The sequence below is a fragment of the Otolemur garnettii genome, unplaced genomic scaffold (genome assembly GCF_000181295.1).
Source record: "Otolemur garnettii isolate 467f Iridium unplaced genomic scaffold, OtoGar3 scaffold00024, whole genome shotgun sequence".
NCBI classification, from domain to species: Eukaryota; Metazoa; Chordata; class Mammalia; order Primates; family Galagidae; genus Otolemur; species Otolemur garnettii.
Window position 1 is genome coordinate 12,287,269 of NW_003852419.1, and position 18,527 is coordinate 12,305,795.

The window sequence follows — 18,527 nt, forward strand, 5'->3', positions numbered from 1 at the left end:
AAGGGTACTTTATTGTAATGATCACTAACCTGACAGCCCTTCTACACTGCCGCTGTGTGTGTGTGTATGCCTGCGTGTGTGTCCCTGTGTCCTGTTTCCTCAGCTAAGTTGAAAGTCCCTGTGGAGAAGAAATCACTTCTCACAACCTGTGGGTCCCTCCGATGGCCTGCGCCCCTGAGATCGTGGGGATGGGTTGACTTCGGCTCTCTGCACACGAGGAGGTGTGGGCCTATCTCTTGACAATGAGGTTTGCACCCTCCTACACACTCTGCTTTCCTTTCCTCCTCCCTTTCTCCTTCCCTCTCCAGGTGCCTGCCCTATCTGCTATCCATGTGCCTATCTGGCACATTTTCTCATTACAGCTCCTGGAAAAGGAAACACGTGAAAAGGCGTGAATACCTGAGGGCAGCGTCCAAAGGCCTATTTTCACAAAAAAATAGATTTGTTTTCCTTCTTTCCCATAAGCTGTGCTGCCCAGAAAACAGTGTCTTCCCCTAGTACCCATCTGTGCCCTTGTAGGACTCTGGCCCAATGGCTCTGTACGCCTGTGTATGTCAGCTTTTCCCTTGAAGTTGGTGGCCAGCAGAGCCAAGAACTCTGGGCAAGAGCCGGCCTGGCCCCAGTTACATTCCTCAGATACTCTTTTCCTTTAAACCACTCTACCTGTGGCAGAGGAGCCAAGTCACAGCACTGGCTGCTGTTACTTCCACAGGCATGGCAACACCTGTTTGCCCAATGAGAGGGGGATCTGGGCTGGAGCATTCTTTTGCCTGTACAGGGAAGCTTTGCATGTGCAGATAACAGATCTGATAAAAACATAGGGACGAGGTTTGGCTGGGGTAGAAGATTTAATAAATCACATTCCTTCCTCAGAACCTTGGGTGCTTGTTTAGGAGTGTAACTTGCCATTTTCTCCTTCCCAGCAGTGATGTCAGGTACTTTGTATTTAGTTTTCATATGACCAGTTTAGCAAGGAGCAGGAGAAGGATATAAATGGAAAATAGTTTTGCCTTGGTGTTTCAGATTTAACTATATAAGTAGATGATTGTGGGGGGGGGGTGATGAAAACGAGAGACACAGTGACCCATATCCCTCAAAGAACAGAGGGAGTCATCACTGTGGATGGAAACGTACCTTTGGTCTTCACTTCGGTTTCTTCTCATTACTCTAAGTCTTTTTTTTTTAATTAAATCATAGCTATGTACATTAATGCAGTCATGGGGTACAGTGTGCTAGTTCTGTATACAATCTGAAATATTTTCATCAAACTGGTTAACATAGCCTTCATGTCATTTTCTTAGTTATTGTGTTAAGACATTTATATTCTACATTTAGAAAGATTCACCTGTACCCTTGTAAGATGAACCATAGGCATGGTCCTGTCTCATTACTCTTAAGTCTTGAAGTATCAAATCTGATAGCCTCACCTGGAAGAAACATTGGTCTTTCTAATCATGGGGGCCTTTCACAGCTCATTTCATAGTGGGGGTTGTGTTCTCAGCTATGTAATATGATTTGAGTATGTCATCCCAGTGCATAATAGAGTGAGTTAAAAGGGAATGAGGTATGTGAGTACCTCCCAGATGAAGAACTAGTCTTGCACTCAGAAATTCCTTTGTCCAAAAATCCAGAGGTGGGTAACCACTCTGGTTCCCAGCCTGAGGTCAGTGATTTCATGTGAAACCTGCAGCAACATCAAGCTGGTGCTTCCTTGGTGAAGCAAGAGATGGAAGAAGGTGGGATAGAATTAATTTTTGAAATTTCTCCTATGAGAAAAAAAATTTTTTTAAAGATAGAGTCTCACTTTGTTGCCCTGAGTAGAGTGCTATGGCATCATAGCTCACAGCAATCTCAGAGTCTTGGGATCAGGCTCAAGTGATCCTCTTGCCCCTGCCTCCCAGTAGTGGGACTATAGATGGCTGCCACAATGGCCAGCTAGTTTTTCTATTTTTAGTAGAGATGAGATCTCACTCTTATTCAGCCTGGTCTGGCATGAGCCACCATGTAGACCCTTCCTATGAGGAATTTAAAGACTAGTAATCATAAATGCTAGGGTTGTGCTAGGAACTTTGTAGACATTTATCTCAATGTATAGAATACTTCCATGAGGTTGGTCCCATTATTTTGCCAATTCCTCAAGCATAGAGAATCAAAGAGTTACAGAGTGGTGGAGCTAACCTTGTAGGTCCAAAGTCTGCTTTTAACCATCTTTCCTGCTCTAGCTTTGCATGTCCAAGCCCTGAGTCACACACACTGAATGGGCTGTGCTCTAAGAGTAGATGGAGGGGAGGTCTCACCCTCGTTTTCTAGGTGTTGTGTGGGTTGGGAGGAGCAGGGATAGCCACCAACTGCTTCCAGCTGCTCAGGCTATGAGCCTTGAATGGGAGCTGCCATCAGGGAGGAAGGAGCCATTCTAGAGGGGTGTTGGACAGGAGGCACTGGGGTGGAAATGCTAGTGTCGAATGTGTTGTGCTAGTGGGACTTCTTGAAAATTGTTCTTTTGTGGGGAGAAAGAGGCTTCATCTAATTTCTTCTTGTTTGCTGGTTTTGACCGCATTTCATGGTGGTATGCTTGGTTGGTTGACCGAGTTTTCTTGTAAGTGGGGAAGTTTCCATTGAGGAAGGGATAGATTTTTTAATAGAAGCAGGCTTTGAGGAGAAAAGATGGCAACTAGGTAGTTCAGGCATGGGAGGTTCATTGGGCATTATACAGTGTAGAGAGAAGAATGATCTCAATTAAGGAGTCAGGAGTGGGAGAAGTAGACAAGAGACCCCTAAAGAAGAGTGGAGGTGGCCCAAAGAGGCAAGACAGAAAGAGAACCAGAGAGCTGAGACGGAGGGCTAAGAGAAACTCAGGCCCTGCAGAGCCAAACTCAGTGGCATGACTTGGGCGCCTGCTTCTCTATCTGGCCACACTAATGAAAGAGGTTATTTTAGTAGTAGTATTTTGGTTTCTTAAAAAGAAGAGCCCAGGAGAAATTGGCTGTGGTCATCCAGCTGTCAAGGAATTTGATGGTGACGCAGAATAGAAAGGCACATCTGGAAATGGCAGTGGAAAGCGACAGAGAACTCAGCAACATAGTTTGTGAAACCTTGTTGCTTTCTGGTCCTCCCTGTCTCATCACTTCTTTCCCAGCTCTGGAGTTGGTTTTTTAAGTCCTGAGGTTGGATATGTACGAATCCCGTCACATTTTAGTGCTCTAGCCATCCTCTCCCAGATTCTTGCCAGAAATACACATCCAGAGTTTACCCTTTCAAGCTTGCTGTAATGCTAGGAAAACACTTACCTTTTTTTCTCTCAAGACTACATAGAAACCTCTGATAATAAACACAGGCTTAATCTCATACTCTGAATATTCCCATTTCCATGCCACATGCAGAGTCATACAGGATCTTAGTGTACAGGTCCACCAAGTATGAGAAGAGAAGCAAAACCAGACAAGACCTAACAAAACCCATTCATGGCAACAGAACCCTCCAATTAGCAAGTTCTGTGTGAACTAGCAGAGACTGTGCCTAATCCTGACCCAAACTAAATTAAATGTTGTAGAGGTTCATGTGAAGGCTTGCTTGAGTCTTAGGTTTATCTTGATACCACCTATCAAGTTTTATGGTTTTTCTGAAAAGCTTAGAATTCCTTGGTAAGCTGCATACACTTGGAGCACATTGGAGAAATAGCAGTGGAGAGGTGGGAGTACATTGGACTTCGCAGGTCTGGGGTGCACATGTTGGCTGTGCCGCTCACCAGCCAGGGCTGCTTGGGCAAGGTGCTCTCTCTCTTTCTCTCTCTCAACCCCAGTTGCCTTGGTTGCAAAATGGAGGCAATACCTGCCTCCCAGGATTAGTCACTTGAGAAAATGAATGTGAAAGCATTTTGTAAACTATAAAGTGTGATGATGATATGGTTATTATGCCCATTCAGTTCATGTAGAGATTGCTGATAATTTGCATTATAATTATAATTACAACCTAAGGGGGGGACCAAAATCACTAATAAATATATTTAGAACTAGAAGGAATTTTTATGATCATAAAAATCCAACCTATCTGATTTATAGGTAAAGATTTTGAGGCCCAAGGGAGGCTAAAAGTATGCTAGCTAACAAGATTATATAGTTTCTTGGTGGCGCCCCTAAGTTAGGGCAAGCCTGGGTACCTTACTCTGGACTTGAGTCTTTCTGCCAGACCACACACAGCACCTACAACTCATTCTGTCCACAGACAGCCAGACGGACCTGGCTGTGCCTTCCTGACGTCACAAGAACAGCAGGTGCAGGTGATTCAGGCCTCAGTTGCTTCAGTCCCATGGCCACTTTGCCAGTCGGTCATAGCCTTGTAATCTTGCAGCAACTTGGAGCCAGGCATAGCTGTGTATAGGAGTTGGCCACATGTATTAATATTCCTGGCCTGGGTGAGGGACAGGAGTTTTTTAGATTAGAAAAGGTTAAGGGGATAGGTTAAAATTGCAGGGTCTGTTTCTTTAGGAAGCTTGGTTGACAGTTAAGCTTTCAGAAACATCCTCATTCCCCTAATTCCTATTCATATGCCACATGTTTTTTGCCTTTGGGATTTTTCTTCCTAGATCACTATAAATAAAACTATGGGTAGGACTCCTGGCCTTTTGGTTTAAGATAAAGCTGGGAAATTCCTTTAAATTCCTCTTTTCCTCCTCAGAATGTCTCTATCCTTTCTCCCCACCTCTGGAGGTGAGTGTACCTCCTCTTGGCTAGGGCCAACTGTTCCACCCATACCATTGAGCCATTTTCCCATTGGCGTTTCCCCTACCTGTGCACAGAGGACCTGCTTGTTTGGGCCCTGAGGATCTCTTCCTCCAGATCTTATAACCCTCATTTACTAGTCTTACCGTCACCACCTCTTCCTTGTCTTCCCCCCCCCCCATCCTCTAACCCTCTGTAACCTGGCTTCTGTTTTTATTAACCCACTGACCTCCTCATTCACACACTGGATTTCCTTTTCTCTGACTTTTACTGCTTGTTCTTTTTTGCAGCAGTTATACCATCTACCCCCTTTTCTCCTTGAAACCTCTCTCTTCTCTGAATTTTCATTCTGCAACTCCCTGATGTCTCCACTGGCTTTTCTTTTCCTCCCAAACCCAGGCCTTCCCCAGGGCTCTGTGCTCAGCCTCTTGCCTCTTACCTCCCTTCCTAGTTTAATCTCACAAATGCCTCAACTCCCACCCCTATGCACAGGACTGTATCTTCAGTCTTGAGCTGTAGTTCCACATCCCTGACTGCTCTGGACGTGTCACCTGCTGGTGTTGTAAGTAACTCAGATTCAGCCTGTAAAGAAGGAAATGTCCAAACCTTCCCCACACCTCCTAGCCAGCTCTAAACAACCTCCACCCCAGTTGTCTTTGACTCTTTGAACATCCCACAAACAGGTGGTTACCAAAGACCTATGGATTAACTCTGACATTAACCCATTCCTTTTTATCCCTGATTGTTCTTTTGACAGGGACAATTGGAGTAATCACCCAACTCACCTTGCTGCCTTTATTTCCTCTCCTAACTTACAGCTGCCAGGTTAATCATCTCTACAGCCCAGCCCAGGCCCTGATACTGCTCTGGCTTGAAAGTCCCCAACACCTCCCAGCCCAGGCTCGGTTCTAACCTGCCTCTCCCGGCTTCCCTCCCAACCTGGCAGCTCCTTATGCTCCAGCCAACTGCAGCACTTGCTATCCACCAGGCAGTCTGTGCTTTTACTATGCTGCTTTCTCCCACTGGGAGAGGAGAGGAGGCTTCTGCCTCATTCCAGCCGGTTGATGTCTACCTGTATTCCAAGGTTGGGTCAGAGTTCTCGCCCCTCCACTTCCCTTCCTCCAGAAGGCAGATGTGACCCTCCCTGTCCTCTGAACAAACTACCCTCTGCTAGTTCTTACTTTATTCTTTTGGCATTTTACTTGTTTGGATGTTTGTCCCATTTCCCTTGGCTAGCAGTTCTCCTAATCATTTTTTAGTCTTCCAAAACATTCAGCTGTGTGTCTTGCACACATTGAATACTGTAAATACAGCCCAGTAAACACTGGAGAAATAAAGAATGAGTTGCTCTGGCCTTCCTTTCTATCCTCTCCACTGCTGACTTGGAGCTGGTTAGAAGGGCCACAGGATTGTGTCTTCTTCCCTGGTCCCATCACACCAAGTGATTTCCCATTTCTTATATCCTATCCCTTCCCCAGCCTCTAAATCTTTCTAATACTTACATGTGTTCACTCTGCCTAGATTGTTCTGTGTTGGTTCCTAAGGATGGGGTTCCAGCTAGTGTAGTGTACTGTTGGCTTCATCAGTCTCAGTTCATCACATTATATGTAATCTGGCTAATTAGAAAGCTTATTGCATGTACTTCCTCATACCAGAGGGTGCTGTAAGGGAAATACTAAGTAGTCACTATTTCTTCATTAAGTGGTTTAAAGATGAAAAATAAAATGTTATAAATTGGCAACACATTTTTATAATCTCATTTTCTGTGCCATAACTGGACACTTAAGAGACTTACTGCTTTACCAGTATAATAATGAAGAGGGACCTGTTGAAAAGATTTTCACTGAGACAATTGTCCATTCTATTTGTCTTTGTAGTCCTGATGTGATGTGGGAGGTCTGGGGACAGGGGATGCAAGGAAAGGTGCATTTTGAAAAATAGACCTGTAATTTTAAATAGCATGACAATTTTTAGAGCATTTTCTTTTTTTTTTTTTTTTTGAGACGGAGCCTCAAGCTATCCCCCTGGGTAGAGTGCCATGGCATTACAGCTCACAGCAACCTCCAACTCCTGGGCTCAAGCGAGTCTCCTGCCTCAGCCTCCCAAGTAGCTGGGACTACAGGCGCCCGCCACAATGCCTGGCCAATTTTTAGAGCATTTTCGTATCATCTCCTCAGTGACCTTGTAGAGGTGGATATTAATAATTCCTCAGTCTGATGACTGAGGTTTAGAAAGAATCCAGGGTTTCTTCTAAGGTCACAGGGTGATTAAGAGGTTTGGCCAGGACTAGCAACTCAAGTCTTAGGAATAGTAGTCAAGTGATTTTTCCAAGACCCAGTGTTTGCCACCTTCCTGCCTAACTCCCATCAACATGGTGAACTGGCTACAGTCAGAGGGCTTTAAAAAATATAGTACATCTTGGGTGATGAAAAAGGTTGTCTCATCCTGGTTGGGCCTGACTTTACAAAGCCAAAGGTTGATAACTGTGGATGTACTAAAACCCAGTTGTGTGGCTGGAAGGAGTAGGTTGTTCAGAGTGGGAGTCAGCTAGGCTCTGGGTTTGTTTTAACTCTAGCCCTGGACAGGATGCAGTTGCTTCAATTACAAGGGCCCTGGGGACTGAAGTGAACCTGGGGTGGGAGCCCACCTCTTCAGCACAGATTAGAATCCCTTAGGAAGGAAATTACCTTCTTCAGAACATTGCTGCAGGGCTTCAAACTGGAAACGCCAAATGTGTAATTTGTTGTCTGTTTTAGTGAGCAAAGGGGTTGGGGTAGGAGGACCAGAGTCCATTATTTCTCAAGAACACATTTTGATCGTGTATTTTTTACGTACCGGAGTTTATTTTTAGATTGAGATTTGTGGGAGAAGCAGCTAAGGAACAGAAATTTAAAATGCTGGAGACCCAAAAGTTTGGAGACCTTGTTTTACAAAATCGAAGTTGGATTTGCGGGTAATTTCGGTTCTTTTATCTCCCTCCCCATCAGGTCGTAAACTCGGCCAGGTTAGGCATCCTGGTGGTGTTTACCCGCGTACCTTTCTCCCACAATGCCTTGCAAACCCGGGCGCCCATAAATCTTCCTTGCGTGGAATTACTATTACAGGGCCGGTGTGATCCCAGAAAACCTGCGGCGTAACGTCCCCTGATGGCAGCCTAGGTCGGCTGAGAAGATTCTTCAGCCTGAAATTACACCTCCCCTGCTGCGGCCCGCGTGGCCAGCCCCGCGCCTGAGGCCTCGCCCGCCCAGGTGCGCCCCGCGTCAGCCCCGCGGGCGCCAACAGCGACCGCGGCGCGCTGGCCTCGACCTGAGGGCCGCTTACCCTCGCGGGCCACGGGCGTGCGTGCTCTCCTCCTCCTGTGATAGTAATCGGAGACTTTTCTGTTAAATGAGGCTCTCAACAAAAGCTTGTAATTCCAGCAGCTTTGTTTGGGGAGGTGCCGCGGCGGCTCCGGCCCGCGGCGCGTCCAAGCCCGCCCCGGGGGCGCCGGGGGCGGCCACCGGCCATGTGGGCTCGGCGGCCGGCGGGGTCGCAGGCCGGTCCGGCCTCCCCCGGCCCGTCCTCGTGGTACAGCCTGCGTTTCCTCTACAATGCTGTTATGCTAATCAGGTGACATCACCGCCCAGCACACGGCGAGTGGCTCCTGATTAAATTACAAACCGGCGGCCGCCGCGGGCAGCCGGGAGGAGGTGTGTGCGCTGCTCCCGCGAGCTCCCAGGCTCGGCGGCCGCGGCACGCCTAGGATTGGCCGTATTTTTAACAAATTTTTAACTAGGATTTGCGTCTCTCTGCTTCTCTCCCTCCTTACTTCCTCTATAACTGATTGCGAGCTTCTAGGCAAGGGCCACAGAAGGAAGGAGAGCAACGAGGAATTAGATCCTTGAGTGGTAACTCCTCGCTGGGCTAAGGTGGACTCTCCTGCAGCCAACTTCCTATCAGATCTCCCTGCTGGACTTTCAGACCGGAATGGGGCTCGCTTAAGGTCCAGCCCTTTCCACCGGGGCGGGAGCCCAGCCGCGCGGAAGCTGCTGAGTGTTGGATGGGGATAGGAGGGGGCCAGAGCGGGATTTACGCGGTGCAGCCCGCCCGGGCGTTACGCCGGGCATAATGGAATTGCAGAGGACGTCTAGCATCTCTGGGCCGCTGTCGCCAGGGTACACTGGGCAGGTGCCTTACAACTACAATCAGCTAGAAGGGAGATTCAAGCAGCTCCAAGGTAAGCCCGCTCCCCAGGGTTGGGCCTGCCCTGGGGCTGTGCCAGTGGGGGGTTCTTGAGGCTTTATTTGTGCCATATGGTACGTGATCCTAATGAAGACGGGAGGCCGCTCAGCTCAGCCCCAAAGCCTCTGGTTGGCTGAGGGCACCCCATTCACGACGTAAAGGAGGCAGTTGGTCACACTGTACTCCAGAGAAGCCACCATTTGGAGTCTGTCTCTCTCTAGTATCTTTCTGCTCTCCTGGTTGTCAGGTATTCCCTGGCCACTGCGCACAATTTTCTTTTAGCTAACTTTGCATCTCGACAGGTTTATACTCTGTCTAGACCAATTAGTATGCAAGTATTTGATTCCGGGGCACCTCTGGCTTCCTGCCCCCAGTCTCTTACCTCTGGGAAGCCTTAAAGGTATAAAGTGCACTGCTGCGGACCCAGTCCTGTAGAACAATAGGAAAGGGGAGGAGGGAGTGGTCTTTTTGTTCCTAAGCCTTCAGTAAATTACAGTTTTGATTCTGAAGCTTAATTTTAACTTTTTTGATGTATTGTGTTGGGGGAGAACCTTGCCATCAATTTAGTGGGCTATGTAATTTATAATGAAAGCTAGTTATTGTCATTCCACCACTACAGGCTGGATTAGATGGATCAATTATAGGTTTTTTTGTAGTCTGTATTGAGCTCAAATAATTGGATGAGTCCAGTATTTTACTGCATTTAATTTTTAGGGACAGGAGGATCCTGTGTGTGCAGCCATGTACTCTGTATTTTCCCTGCCACCGGGTTAGCCTCTGCAGCCCTTAGCTGTCTTCTGCCTGGCCAGCAGGCCTTGACGAGCAGTATCTCAGAGCTTATATATATGTGAAGAAAGATTCATAACTGAAAACAGAACTCCTTCCGTTTGGAAGCCCCTGGAATCAGTAGTAGGCGGGGAATGGCTTAGTACTGTAAAAAGTAGTATTCAAAGACCGTGTGCTTCTTATTTTAACTCTTCTTAGGGCCACAAACGGGGTTCCTGTGAGGAAGAGCAAGGAAGGAAGCAGCTCAGTCCTAGAATGTTTTCATTGGGCAGGGGGAGGATATATTTCATTCATGGGTTTATTTGTCTTGTGAAAGAGTTGACAGTAATGACACTTTTCTGGAAAACAAGAGGCAGAACAGGATGTGATTTTAAACATTTGCTAGTCTGGGCTACATTCCTTGGGCAGTTAGCTAAGAGGAAGCTCCATTCATTCTAGAGGGTGATTCTATGCCCCTGGTTTTTTCCTCTTGGGCTCTTCACAGGTAGAATTTGCATTTTTGAAAACTGAGGTGGGGGACACTTGCAAGTAGTGAATAGAGGAGTGGGGTATGGGGGTGCCCATTATCTAGGTGAGTATTAGGAGCCACAATTTTAGGGTCTGAGAATTAAGGGTGTGCTGTTCTTGTGTGTCAAACCACCAAGGGAAAAGCACCCACAGGTGTCCTCAACCAGAAAACCCATCAGAAAGTTCCATCATCCCCTGCCTTGTAGTCTCAAGAAGTGCAGAACCAGGAGAAAATGTAAGAAGGTGTAGGGAGGAAGCCACCCTAGGCCCACCTATGACAAAAGGCTGTTATTCTGAAAGGGTTGGGGATATCTGTAAAACTGCTCCCTGAGAAGGGTGGTTCTTACACACAGGAAATGTCTTCACTGTCCTCTCTGGACAGTGTGAAATTTAAATTAAAAAGGAAATCATCAAGTGCCCTGATAATTTTACCTCCTACCAGTTTTTCAAGGAACTCCTTTCAGAAGGGATGAACTTCATTTTTTGTGTGGTGGCTTTGTTAAAAAAAAATTTTTTTTGGTGACCTTTGTTCCCTAATTTAACATCAGATAACTCTTATTTCTAAATATTGTGGTTTAGAAGTTGCACCCGTTTAGTGTTGGTATTTCTGTAACAGAAGAACCACCCATGTTGAGGAACTGAGAAAGGGTGAATTAACTTTCAAGTATGCTGGAGCTCAGGAGAATTGCAAACATTTGTCAGTGTCCTCAGGAACAAATGGGACTGATGGCATTTTAAACAATCTCTGGAGAATTTTGAGAAAACCTTTCCGCATTCCCTGTCCCTGGTTTGGTATTTTGTTTAGAATTTGTAGTTTTTCCAATTATCACATATTTTTGATACATACAGATTTTATCTGCTGCTTAATTTTGTGCATTTCTGCAAGGCTGCCTATTTTACTCTTCTGAGTATAATCTTTCGTAGCACGTAATCACCAAAAATTGGCAAAATGCTCGTTTGAATCTGTATTGGGTTTTAAATGCCTCCTATATGAATTTATTCATTTAACATCTGTGGCTGAGAGTGCTTTGATATTGTGGAAATTATTTCTGCATTTTGCTGATTTCAAATATTTTCCACCCCGAATCCCCAGAATTTCAGGAGGTACCATAGAATGAGATTGGATGTTCTCAGTGAGGGGACAATAAGAAAGAGGCTGATCTGTTCAGATAAAACAGTTTGTAGAGATTTATGGGTCAGTAAGTAAGTGTGATAAAACCTCAGTGACTTAAAGAACTAAGATACAGAGTGATGTCTTTATTACACTAAGGCTTCTGACGTTAAGAAACAGGATCTTCAACCTCTAGTGGCTTCAACATTAACCACTCAACACCTGTTCCCACACCCCTCTTTCTCTTTCTCAGATTTTTACATGCAAAATTAAGTCATCATCTTCCTCTCAGAATCAGTTCACATATCTTACAAAGTTGGATTTGTTGTTTTGTTATTCTTTTTTAAATAAGAGAGGAATGCCGAAACAAAACTCAACTTCACATGTTTAGACTAAAAATGTGTTTGTAGTAACAGAGGTTCATGCTACCTTCCCTCCAGTTGCCCTGAGCCAGCTGAACTCCTTATAGGAGAATACTCACCATGCTACTGTCCCACTCAGAAACAGTTGCTTGCGCCTACTGTGTAAATGAAATTCCAGACTCTAGCTTGGCGTTTAAAGACACTGCCAGAAAGTGGCCACACCCCATGTACTACTTCCAACTCTTACTTTCCAGTCAAACCTTCCATTCCAGGCAGGCAGGCAGGCAGGCAGGCAGGCCCGCAGCTCTTTAGGGTGACACCCAGAGCTGGGTTTTATTATCTTCTCCCTTTTGCCTCAAATGCCCTCCCCTTCCTTTTCACTTACAGAAATTCTTACAATTTTTAAAAACTATGTTTATACTCCAGTTATTCCGTAATGCTTTTACTGAGTGTTTACCATGTACCAGACACTTTAAGAGTTTCATGTATGGCATTTTATCTAGTCTTTATAAAACATCTGTCAAATTTTAGAGATGAGAAGATACAGGCAAATAATTAGCTCAGGTTCCCAGGTGATGTTGAGCCCAGGCTGTACATTATTTAACTTTATCCTCTCAGACTTCTAGATGTTAATATTCCATTTTCTCAAAAAATATATATATACATACATATATATATATACACATATATATATATATATATATATATGTGATGGCCATTGTGGAATGCCTCCCCTCACCTGGTTCCCTTAACTACTTACCTGCTCCCCAGAATACTGATTCCATTGGCTCTGACAGTGAGTTTGTAATGAAGACAGAATGTAGTTGAAAAGCATCAAAATGAATTTCTTCTGCCTATTTTGCAGCCCGACTCTGACATTCAGCACACAGTATTTCTGGAGAAGGTGCTTTCTCTAGCTATTCCAGGTCCATGAATTTATACCAGGAAGAGTTATGAAGTGTTTTGTCTTCCTTGGGACGTTGAAAGGAAAGAATTTCAAGCCGTGTAAATGCAGTACTCCCAAGTTTCTGTCCTGAGAGTTGCCTTGTTGAATTTTTTTATTTTTTAACTTTTTAATTCTTAGGGAAAGAACAGAGCTGATTTTATACCCGTGAATCATGAACAAAATTTATTCTTAAGTTTTTAGTAAATGATTTAATTTGCTGTGCTACGTAAATGTTTGTCTTGCCCCTTCTTAAACCTAGAGGAAGAAAATCGCTAGGTTTACAGCTGCTAATCATGAAGAAAATCTGCTTTTATGTTCAAAGTAATAGCTTTCAAATAGTTCTCATTGTGACAATGAAAATAATTGGTGACAAATGGTTTTTGTAGGGAGGGGGAAAGGGAGACGGCAAGACTCATCATCTAAGAATATTTTGGAGCTTGATGAAGGCATACGTAATTGGCTTTTTGGTCTGGATACCTGCCAATACTACAGTTTTTAAAAGCCCAGACAACTTTGTGGGGTGTCACCCTGCATCCCTCAAGAACACTGAAGCAGTTTTTCCGACTGTACCAGGGTTTCAACTCAATTTAGAAGTTTTTTTGTTTTTGAGACAGAGCCTCAAGCTGTCCCCCTGGGTAGAGTGCTGTGGCATCACAGCTCATAGCAACCTCCAACTCCTAGGCTCAAGGGAGTCTCCTGCCTCAGCCTCCGAAGTAGCTGGGGCCACAGGCGCCTGCCACAACGCCTGGCTATTTTTTGGTTGCAGCCGTCATTATTGTTTAGTGGGCCTGGGCGGGATTCGAACCCACCACTTGAGCCACAGGTGCCGAGCCAGTTTAGAAGTTTGTAACAGATTTGTGAATTAGAATCCTTTTTCAATGGTGAGGTACTAATAATTGTTAATGTGTGTAGCACTTCACTTTAATATATATCATCTTTCTTAATTAACTAAAGAAGGTTATTCAGATCGAGCACTTAGTAAATTCTAAATAAATATGTAGGTTCCTAGTACCAATAACCCTGTAAGTGTAAGTAAAGAAAGAGATGACTGAATTAAGATCAGCCAGTCTGAGGCTAGCTTTACAGATTCGGTTTTCTGGCTCCAAATTCGATGCTGCTCCCATGGTTCCACAAAGTGTGGGTTAGGGGGTGGTCCTGACACCTCTGCATCATGAATATGTTATGCTGCCATGGAAACCAAAGTGTTCAGGGAATGGCTCAGGTTTCTAGACTTGGGTAGCCCTCAGGTTTTGGTGAGCTAGGAACACCAATTTTTTCATCTGAAATCCATTATTGGGAAGACCATTAAAAGGACTTTTGGAGGCCAGTTATGTAGGTGAGGAAGATGATGGGTAACTCTTTTTGAGGAGGTAATTCTTGACCCCACTTAGGGGTCAGACTAAACCTGGCTGCTGAGAAAACATTCAGGATGACTCTTCCATTCCTCATCTCTTCTTATGCCTCGTGTCTAGAAAGGGAGTCTGTCCATAGCCTCACTGCTCCTTTCTGTGTGTTAGTCTGTGGCTTCCTAAACTTCCCGCATGCAGCTACCCCAGTCTCCCTACAGCTGAGCCCCCATACAGAGGGCTCCTCCATGCAGAAACTTTCAGGATTTATCTCCAGCCAGCCTTCCCAGCTCCAAGCTTCTACTGTTCTGTTCTAAGGAACTGGTGATTCCTTAAACCTACACTCTATTTTCCTGCCTTTGAGTCCCTGTTCTCTTGGTTCTTCCCCTGGGAGTCATTTCATCTATCAGGGTCATTCTTTTGAGGTTCAGTTTGAATGCTACTTATTCTAAACATTCCAAGAGGGAGGGGAGGTTAGGATCCCTGCTTAGATTTCCTTCCCTTAATTATTTAAAGTTTTGGGTTATTCTCCTGTCTTTAATTTTCAAGTACTGCTTTTTGTTACAATTCTGGTATCTGCCTCTTTGTTTTCCCTGCATTTTGTAAAGTCTGGGAGCCTAAAGACCAAAGTTTGATATAGCCTAACTGACGGCAGCTACTAGATATTTGTTAGACAGCAAAATAAATGAAGCCATTGTTACAGACTACTTTATTGTGGTGGTTCTCAAATTGAGGATCTCCATAGAATTTGCTAGAAGTGTAATCCTCAGGTCCTCACTTCTTGCCTACTGAATCAGAAAGAAATTCTAAGAGTAGGGTTTAGCATTAAACATTTTTAACTGTCCTGCCAGGTGGTGGTTCTGATGACACATTAAAGTTTGAGAAACACTCCCTTACTGGATCATTTGTATAATCTTTGCAAAAAAAAAAAAAAAATTTTTTTTTTGGCAGGGGGTGGGAGTGTGAGTAGGGGTAGTGGGGTTAGTGGAGGTAGAAGAGCAGACTCCTTGAGTTGCTCCCAAGTAGAAGTAAGTGTTACATCAGATGTCTTACTGAAGAATGAAGAGTTGGGGGAAGCTATGTTTGTTTTAGAACAATATTGGGTAATAGTGGAAAAAACATTTAGCTAGCTAGGAATGGGTTCTATCCTGCTTAAATTAGAGAAGCTGTTAACATGTGTTTCAGTTAGCTCATCAGCCACTGGAGTCAGTTACCTGCCTCCTTTCCCCTACCAAGTTGGTGTGAGTGCCACTGCAGAAAAAGAGAAAAATAGAGATAAAGATAATGGTAGGTGTAGGGTCTGAGGCTACCATGGTAAGGTATCAAGAATCAAAAAATCTCAGCAACTTGGCATCTGGAAGGGAGGCAGGTCGTACCTGACTATGACCCTGGTCTGGATGTCTGAATATCTCTGGGCTGCTTTCTGTATCTCAAATAACTGCCAGGTCTACTTTACAGGATTTTGTTGAACATTAAGCGCCATCATCTGTGTGATGTTTCCTTGAAAATGTAAGGCCTGGCTGTCGTTTCCATGATGATTATATTTTCTATCAAAGAAAACTGCATATAAAAGAGCTTTGGGAATTCCAGTATGGTTATTTCCAGTAAGTACAGAACAGAAATTCAAATACAACCCCCTCCCCCGCCCCGCCCTTTTAACCCTCTTCTGGAAAAGGTATACCCTAGTTAACCAAGCTTTGAGTTTTCAGTGAATGATAGCCTCACTTCTGCACACATCATCAGAACCAGCCAGGTGGATTTCAGCTACTGTATTTAGATTCTGGACCTTTTCTCCCTTTTGCTTAAAAAGTTTCTATCAACTAAAAGTAAAGGATACGGGTATTGTAAGCATTTTTCTAACTTTAATATTCTTTGCTGGGTTGGCTTAATTAAAAATGTGGCAGTTGTTAAGCCATTTCATTGGTGTGGAGGACCTGCTGTTTAAAAGCTCAGTAGTTGGTCACTAATCTAGGCTACTTAAGAACATACTGGAACGAAACCGACTTTTAAAAAAATACAGGGCTTGCTGTTTTGTTTATTCTCCTTATTTATTATTAACAGATATTTATTGATTACTTGTTTCTCAATCGAGCTGACCTCTGGTGAGGAAGTGTATGGGTGCATGTTTTAGCTATGCTGAAAGCGCCAGCTCAGATAACTGATGGACAGTTCTGAGAAAGTGGATTAATAAAACTTGATCCTGGCAAGAAGTTAGGAACCCAGGTAGAATAATTCAGGTGGGTTCAGGGTGACTAGAGTATATAGAGTGCAGAGAGGAAAGGTAGTAGGAAGGGTTTTAGAAGAATTAACAAAGTCAGTTAAGGAGTTTGGCAGTAAGGCAGGCAGTGGGAAGCTACTGAAGGATTTTAAATAGGAGGGACTTTCTCTGGCTTTTTTCTTCTTTTTTAATATCAAGAAAGGCCAGTTTGACTCCCGAGTATGATGGTTGTTTTGGAGGGGTGGTGCTCAAGAGAGGAGGCAGAAGACCAGTGTTACATTTGTTTGGGTGAGGAACTTAGAAACAACACAAGCTCCTTGAATCTTTACCTACAAGGTCCTTAGAATCTTATTATTCATTATGATCTCTAGGTGACATGAGATTGTTAAAAAGGCAGCATCTCCGGCCCACCCCAGTTCTACTGAGTCAGATCTCCTTAAAAAAAAAAAAAAAAAAAAAATCATTACGCGCTTTGCACGCACAGTGAAGTTTAAGAAGCACTGCCTTCAGAAATCTCTTCTCTTTTTTCCTGTGAACAGAGAAGGAAATAGTCCCATTAAATGTAGAAGTTTTTGTTTTCTGATTTTTGAGAATAAACTGGATCATTTTGACTATAAAAATAATCTTGAGTAAAATACTCAATTAAAGACTGTTTAATATTGTTTTAGGAGATATAGTGCTTTAAAGCATGGTTGGCTAATTCCTACCTTTGTAAGTCTTTATAAAACTTGGCTGAGATTTTCCTACTTGCTAATCCTGCAGTTTTAGAAATTTGTGAGTTAAAAACACAATTTCTTTTCTTTTACCTGTTTGGTATTAATGGAGAATTACAAAAATACACTGGGCCAGTTTCTCTAAATTCGTCCTCAATTTCAGCCTGGCGTCCTGAGAAGTGGAGGTTTATTAGTCCATACGTGCTTGATAACTTAAAGCCTTTAAATACTTTTAAACTATATTTTGAAAAACAAAGCAGTACTTCCCTTCCCCCACACTCCGTCTTAGTAGAATGATCCTATGTTAAATAAATGTTCTTGTAGTTGATTTGACTTTGGTACAGTTTCGTGCATTGTCAAGCTGATTTATCTAGCAGGGCCTTTTAGGTTTTGGTGTTAAAAGTGGATTTGAAATATGTGAAATATGTTATTTGATAAGTATTCATTTCCTTTGAGTCTGCAGGTAAAACTTTAAAGTTACTCCTTATTGATTAGGTAAGGGAGAAAAAGCACTTGCTGAAACTTGGTTAGCTAGAAGTTTTTCCTTCTTAGAAGAAGAAAGAAAATGAGTGAGGAAGATAAGGGACTTCCGTTCTTGACTGGCATCCCTCCAGAAGCTTCCCGATGGAAGAGGCACAGGTAGCAAAAACAGTGGTAGTCGGGAGTTGACTGGGGTGATGTGTTTGCAAAGGCAGGGTTGAAAGTCATTAATGGGGTAGTTAAATTTCTAATTATTTGTGCTACTGCAAAAACTTTTAATATACTTTTTATTTCACAGCAGTATTGACACCCTCAAAAGAAATAAAAATGAATGAATATGTAAGAATCTGCAATTCTAGCATATTTATCTCTTTAATAGTTTACACATATGCACATACACAGTTTCAAACTGTTACAATCATGATAAAGATTGTTTTGTCTTTCCTCCTTGTTTTTATATTTTTATTTAACATTATATCTTAAGCTTTTCACATGCGGTTAAATTTCTACACATCTTGCCAAGTATTGCCAATTTGCTTTTCAAATCAGTTTAATTTATTTACCGATCTGAGCCTTTTTCCTCATCTGTGGGATGAAGTAATACAAATTCTATATAAAAAGATTGTCCTAAGAATTAAGGAAGATGTTCTGTAGAAACTGGTTTGGCATAGTCCCAGATCGACATAAGCCTTACTGTTACAGGTCTTGGTTAAATGAAGCAGGGGCCAGCAGGGTTGAGCCCTTTGAACTTGAGTGGAGCGCTTCATCCCCCACCCCTGAAACCTGTTCTGGGTGTGGTTTCCTTCAGCATCTTAGAAGAGTGTTCAGTTTGCCTGAAAATGCACCCAACTGAAACACCTTCTTTCTCCTTTAGAAAACATGAGGTTTAGTCACTTGGGTCTGATGTGACTTTTGATGTAGCTTGAAGGTCATAATGATAGTGCTTCTTACAAGTTCATAAAAGTCATCTTTAGTAAATACTCCTGAAGCCACTCCATCCAGCACTGTCAGAGAGCCACTTTTGTTAGCACCACTGTAGCCAAACTAATATTAGCCATCCTCCATGATACATTCAATGCCTCTACTGTGTTTGCTTTTGAAAGGCCTTTCTTAGCCTTT

The 18,527-nt window shown here is 43.6% G+C and overlaps 1 protein-coding gene across 4 annotated transcripts in view; it reads left to right on the forward strand.

Annotated features, from left to right (window-relative positions):
• SPTBN1 (spectrin beta, non-erythrocytic 1) overlaps window positions 1-18,527 on the forward strand; it is a 202,334-nt gene that overhangs the window by 84,902 nt on the left and 98,905 nt on the right. The window contains exon 1 of one of the 4 annotated variants that reach the window (XM_023512080.1): window positions 8,386-8,934. The exons of 2 other annotated variants lie outside the window; for them this stretch is intronic. In XM_023512080.1, the coding sequence (XP_023367848.1) occupies window positions 8,826-8,934 (109 nt within the window). In that variant the 5' untranslated portion in view covers window positions 8,386-8,825. Of the gene's footprint in view, window positions 1-8,385; window positions 8,935-18,527 lie in introns of those variants that run through there. One more of the 4 variants, XM_003787922.2, reaches the window with a different exon arrangement.